Consider the following 6,835-nt stretch of genomic DNA (forward strand, 5'->3'; position numbering starts at 1 on the left):
ATATCACGATATCGATATAATATTGATATATTGCCCAGCCCTAGGTGGCGAGAGAGAGAGAGATAGAGGGATTGCCAAGGTTGAGAGAGTGAAAATGAGGAAAGAAGGAGGGAGTATTCGTGGAATGCACACTAGCGCAAATGTTGAGCGCTCCTCACTGTTTCCCATGAATTCCTGCCATCCACCAGCCTCTATTGAGCAGAGTGTGTTTGCCCTGGAGGTACGAGCAGACCACAGCTACCCAGCCCTCCATTACGAGCAGGGCCTGATGAAAGAGTAGCTAAGGGGGGCTTAGGAGGTTTGGCTCTTAACCCTCCCCCATTGGGCCAGATATGAAAGAAGATAGTCCGACATGATATTATATAACCTGTGGTTTCAGCAAAGCAATCTGTTTGGACAAAGTGTTCCAATCTCGCTGATAATTCCCGGGAAAATATGGCTCGCTGTGCCTTATCTAATGCTGGTGGTCATCAGCAATCTCTCCTTTCTCCTGGTTTTTATTCTTACGCAAGTTCACGACTTTGACGAAACCTGAGGGCGTTCCTCACTGTGAAGATAGGCACTTTGGTGATGCTGACAGTCGGGGTTGTATCTCATCACATCACCATGATAACTACTAGATCAAGAAGTCCACTCGGATCCTCTCCCAAATGTAATAATGGGTTCTTCCTCCTTGTCCCATGCTGCTTCACCCTTCCACCAAATTTCATGAAAATCAGCCCAGTAGTTTTTCTGTAACCCTGCTAACAGACAGACAAACGACACCGAAAACATGTCCTCCTTGGCGGACGTAAAAAACAAAAACAAATCTGCCAGTACTTACTTCCAATGCAAATCACATTGTTTCAAGAATTTTGTAGAATTAAGTGTCATTTGTGTAGATGTAGTGCAGTGATCTGCCTTATATTGATATTGACTGATACTGACTCATTTCTAGAAAATTAATGGAATAATATATGGCATAATTGCTCTGTTTTGTTCTCTTGATAAGAAAAAGTTTTGAAGACAGAGAGACTAATTGGGCTTTTTTTTTTGCAGTGAGTGAACTACAGCAAGGACCACTCAGTCGGTATCAGTTTATTGTGTTAAGAGTATGCAGAATTTTCTCACACCGATGTCTGTGATTCCTCTGCAGAGTTCATCGGACGACTGCGGCCTGCACGAGGGCACCCGCGAGGGGAAGGAGGGCGAGTACCGCCTGGAGGTCACCCAGTTCGTCCAACGGCTGGAGTACTGGCACAAGGAGCTGACCAACACCTTGGTCACCTCCATCACCGTGGCCTCTGTCCGCGGCCGCACCGTGGCCTACCTGGGCACCGCCGACGGACGCCACATACAGGTAAAGAGGTCGGGCTCTTTTAGAGGCTAATGCACCTTCAAGAAATTTCCGACTTAGAACAGCATTGCGTTCATGCTCTTTTCAACTCGGGGTTAAAAAAAAACATACGCAGCTAGCTAATTGTGCCATTTGTAAAATAGCTGTGGTTTAAACATATTGCTATAATCATAACGAAATATAAACACATTGCATAATTACCCCTCAAATTAGGTCGACAAAGACTTTGATGACGTCAACTCGGACAAACCGGAGCTCTGAAATGATACCTGAATTTCCGACATGTAATTCCGACCTCGACAACCGTTCAATTCAGTCGGAGCTAATTTTTTCCCCCGAGTTCTGAGGTGTCTTGAACGCCGTATTATGGACACCTTCAGTTTCTTGTAGACAGGTGTGTAGGACGAGATGTCCATACTGTAGGCAAGGGAAGAGAAGATTCCTGCACACTGTCCTTTACTTGTAATCCACTTTTATTTGATATGTTTCGGTCCTTAGACCTCCATCAGGTAAAACTGAGAATAAAGTGATGTCACAGACAGATATAGCCTACACTCCTCACATGAGGCCAATCAGGGACCATGAGCTAATTGATTTTTAAACTTTATATTACTTCTACACTAATTTATGTAGTTGCCATCATAGGTCCTTTTTGGGGGATGGGTTGAGCCCTCTAATTTGTCAAGTGCATACAGACTGTGGGACTGATTGCCTGTCTGATGAAGAGCTTTGCTCGAAACGTCACATTTTTTTGGGGTGTTTGAAATAAAAAACACAAACTAGGAGCCCTTGCAGTGTGCAAGCTTTTTATTCATTTTTCACTGATTGCCTGTCAGCTCATGGTCCCTGATTGGCCTAATCTGAGGAGTGTTAGGCTATATCTGTCTATGATGTCACTTTGTTCTCAGTTTTACCTGACGAAGGTGTAAAGACAGAAACCTGATTGCAAGTAAAGGACAGTGTGTGGGAATCTTCTCTTCCCTTGCCGATGGTAAACATCTTTGACTGACAGGAACTAAGACGGCTTCATTTGCATGGAAAATAGCAGCAGCTAGGCATAAACACAGCCCACTCGAGCCGGCTGCGGCCAGTGCGGTTTCCCGCTCTCATTGTGTATGTAAATGGAGCAGGATGTCGGTACGCGAGCGCTGAAACGGCCAGCACAGGCACAGAGGAGGCCGACACCGAGAGAAGGCAGGCACAGAGGACGCAGGCACAGGTGCTTCTGTCAGGAGCAGGTTCTGGGAAGCCGCGAGCGAGCGAGCGCCAGGGCCTTCCTGTTTGCACAAGCGCTGGCCACTTTGACCTGTTGCTCAGTGAGCTTCCAAAAAGCCCACGTTCCAGTCTGCCATCTGAGCAAACACAGCCCGGTTTGCCTATCAATGCACAAACCAACAGTGGATTCCACCTTCTCTGCTCTTTGTCTCATACGTGGCCTGCTTCTTTAGTCTGAGGGGATTCAGTTGTGGGGTAACTTAGGTGGGACAAGGATTGAGGCTTGTAGTATCGCTCTGGCATTTACATTCAGTCATATAGGTAGCTCAGTACCTTCCTCAGTATCGCTCAGTCATTCATTCATATAAAGGACGGCACGGTGGCTCAGTGGTTAACACTGTTGCCTCACAGCAAGAAGGTCCCGGGTTCGAACCCCGGTCCGTCCCAGGTCCTTTCTGTGTGGAGTTTGCATGTTCTCCCCGTGTCCGTGTGGGTTTTCTCCGGGTGCTCCGGTTTCCTCCCACCATCAAGAAAGACATGTATGTTAGGGTTAATACTCCTGTCAGTGCTCCTGACCAAGGTACTGGCAAAATAACTGGAGTTGGTCCCCGGGCGCTGCACAGTGGCTGCCCACTGCTCCTAGTTCTAGGAAGGTTCCTAGTAGAGGATGGGTCAAATGCAGAGGATGAATTTCCCCAAGGGGATAACTAACTAACTAACTAACTAAGTAGGTAGCTCAGTATCTTCCTGAAGGACAGTTTAATGTGATACATTAACTGTTGTTGACGAACATATTGGGCTTCTGCAAGAAGGAATCAAACCTGTGAGCTTTCAGCCACAGGCCGGTCAGAACCTGGGTTGTCCCAGCTGACTCGCTCATCAGAAGACTTAGGTTTGTGAGGTTTTAAATCACTAGAAATCGAGCGCGATCTGTGGTCCTGGAGACGGTAGCGGGAACTACCATAGAAACCAATTTGAGTACTTTGCCACGTGAAACTTTATGTCTCCATATGTCTGTCTGTCTGTCTGTGAAAAGATTTTGTTCGATGCAGTCACGAAACATTACAGGTTTGTACTTGACATCAAAATGAAGGAAAATGGCCGTGATCCAAGCAAAGAACCCATTAAATTTTTGAAGTGGATCTGATCTGGCTCACAAATTTGCATAATATCCTAGCAGACCGGACTATAGGCCTTGGCGGAGGTCTGCGCTCTCAGAGTGCCTTTCTGCTTTCAATTGAGTTTCTGTGTAGCTGCCTTTGTAATTGTGATTCACTGTAGTTACTTCAAAGTTGTAGCCCTTCTTCATGTGGTGTTTCAGTTATTTTGTCCCCATTTGCCTATACACTACTGTAACCGCACGCATGCAATGGTTGCAGCTGTAGAGCGCAGTGCAGCGAGTAACGTGTGCACATCGGACTCGGACATCGGAGTGGTGCAGCGTGAGGAAGCTACGGGCAAACAGAACGAGACGCGTGACGCCAAAGTCGAGTTATCTCGCATGTTTTTGAAACACAATAAGAAAAAAGTGTGGAGCAAAAAGTAAAGGGAGACGTGGAAAAAAGGGCCGACAGCTGCACGGAAAAATGGGGGGTGGGGGTCAGGGATGAGGGGGGGGGGGGGGGGGGGGGGCTTACAAGCCGAACGGCACGTTAATGGTGAATAGCGGGCTTCGATGACACGTTCCCTCACACGGTATTTTCTCCTCGCCGAGCGGAGCGGCCCGTGCAGCTGTTGCCGTGTGTTTTTCTACCATCATCCCCCCGTCTATTTGGTTTTTGTTTTTTGTGGTCGGCTGAATTGGCCGAGGTTCATTGTTTCAGAGCCGGGGGGGTTGAGAAGGTCTGAGCAGGAGACCAGCTGTCCTGAGAGAGAGGGCGAAGGGGGCCTCACTGGAAGGAGAGAGAGAGCGAGAAGGAGAGAGAGAGCGAGAAGGAGAGCGGGAGAGAGAGAAGGAGAGACAGAGAGAGGAGAGAGAGAAAGAGAGAGGGAAAGAGAGAAGGAAAGAGGGAGAAGGAGAGAGACAGAGAAGGGAGTGGAAGAGTTGGGGAACATTTGTTGATTTGAATTGAATTCATATATTCTGATTCTGATTCATCGGTTAATGATATTAACGCTCTCTGAACTGATATTATATTGCTGTGGAAAGTGGAAACGTAGGTTTGTCCTGTCATGACAGTGAAGATTTTAATTGAATTGTGTTTAATTTAGAGACAAGAGAAGCAGAAACCAGGAGAGCGAGAGACCAAAAGAGAGAGGAGGAGGCAGATATAGAGACCAACCAGGGAAGATAATCGAAAAAACATGATGAGAAGGAACCAGAGGACATGCAGAGGTGAAGAGTGAGAAGATGATGCAGAGGTGAAGAGTGAGAAGGTGAAACACTGTGTAGATGATGCAGAGGTGAAGAGTGAGAAGATGAAACACTGTGTAGATGATGCAGAGGTGAAGAGTGAGAAGATGAAACACTGTGTAGATGATGCAGAGGTGAAGAGTGAGAAGATGAAACACTGTGTAGATGATGCAGAGGTGAAGAGTGAGAAGGTGAAACACTGTGTAGATGATGCAGAGGTGAAGAGTGAGAAGATGAAACACTGTGTAGATGATGCAGAGGTGAAGAGTGAGAAGGTGAAACACTGTGTAGATGATGCAGAGGTGAAGAGTGAGAAGGTGAAACACTGTGTAGATGATGCAGAGGTGAAGAGTGAGAAGATGAAACACTGTGTAGATGATGCAGAGGTGAAGAGTGAGAAGGTGAAACACTGTGTAGATGATGCAGAGGTGAAGAGTGAGAAGGTGAAACACTGTGTAGATGATGCAGAGGTGAAGAGTGAGAAGGTGAAACACTGTGTAGATGATGCAGAGGTGAAGAGTGAGAAGGTGAAACACTGTGTAGATGATGCAGAGGTGAAGAGTGAGAAGATGAAACACTGTGTAGATGATGCAGAGGTGAAGAGTGAGAAGATGAAACACTGTGTAGATGATGCAGAGGTGAAGAGTGAGAAGATGAAACACTGTGTAGATGATGCAGAGGTGAAGAGTGAGAAGGTGAAACACTGTGTAGATGCAGAGGTGAAGAGTGAGAAGATGAAACACTGTGTAGATGATGCAGAGGTGAAGAGTGAGAAGGTGAAACACTGTGTAGATGCAGAGGTGAAGAGTGAGAAGATGAAACACTGTGTAGATGATGCAGAGGTGAAGAGTGAGAAGATGAAACACTGTGTAGATGCAGAGGTGAAGAGTGAGAAGGTGAAACACTGTGTAGATGATGCAGAGGTGAAGAGTGAGAAGGTGAAACACTGTGTAGATGATGCAGAGGTGAAGAGTGAGAAGGTGAAACACTGTGTAGATGCAGAGGTGAAGAGTGAGAAGATGAAACACTGTGTAGATGATGCAGAGGTGAAGAGTGAGAAGATGAAACACTGTGTAGATGATGCAGAGGTGAAGAGTGAGAAGGTGAAACACTGTGTAGATGATGCAGAGGTGAAGAGTGAGAAGGTGAAACACTGTGTAGATGATGCAGAGGTGAAGAGTGAGAAGGTGAAACACTGTGTAGATGATGCAGAGGTGAAGAGTGAGAAGGTGAAACACTGTCTAGACTGGAAGAGTTGTGGTGCTGAGGGAGAGAAAACGGTCAGAGGGGATATTTTACCAAAAACAAAATTGTATCCTGGGGAGATTTACTGAACAGACATGCTGCCACAGCCACATCCAGCTTCACATTCACACCGGTGAGTTGCCCAGTAAAACGACACTCTTCTAACGTACTGGTTCCCAATTGCCACTGGGAAGCTCTGGAGCGGTCGGGAGTGAAGTGCCTTGCCTAAGGGCACCTGGATGTGACTGTAGTTATAGTAGGAAGGAAAGAGAAAGCGCGTCTCTGTCACTTTCCCTGCCTTGATCTCAAACAGCCGGCCCGGGCGTTTGAACCGACGACCCCCCGGCCACCCGTACTTAAACTCACGAGCTTAACGAGAAAGCTGAAGCACGACACAATCACACAGACTTGTTAGTATTGTTAGTACGATAAAAAGAAGCTGTCAACTCGTCGAGCCATTTCAGTTTCCCAAGGAACAACAAGAAACAGCTTCCCCGAAACAGCTTCCCCGACGGACTCCATTCTGCTGTCTCAGGAAGCGTTTCCCGCGCCTTTCGGCCGGGCGGCTGTGGGAAGAACACAGTGGCTGTGTTTATAGGCAAACTTCCCCCCTGCCCCTCTAATACAATAAGCTGTCATTCACACCGCTATTACCTCCAGAGAGATGGCCGTTGTTTGGCCCGGGC

At 47.1% G+C, this 6,835-nt stretch overlaps 1 protein-coding gene across 1 annotated transcript in view; it reads left to right on the forward strand.

Moving 5' to 3' along the window:
• Nucleotides 1-6,835, forward strand: part of met (MET proto-oncogene, receptor tyrosine kinase) — a 104,864-nt gene that overhangs the window by 38,394 nt on the left and 59,635 nt on the right. The window contains exon 3 of the mRNA XM_083655141.1: nucleotides 1,136-1,339. Within this exon, the coding sequence (XP_083511267.1) occupies nucleotides 1,136-1,339 (204 nt within the window). The remainder of the gene's footprint in view (nucleotides 1-1,135; nucleotides 1,340-6,835) is intronic.

This window comes from Poromitra crassiceps, assembly GCF_964638095.1.
Source record: "Poromitra crassiceps genome assembly, chromosome: 18".
NCBI classification, from domain to species: domain Eukaryota; kingdom Metazoa; phylum Chordata; class Actinopteri; order Beryciformes; family Melamphaidae; genus Poromitra; species Poromitra crassiceps.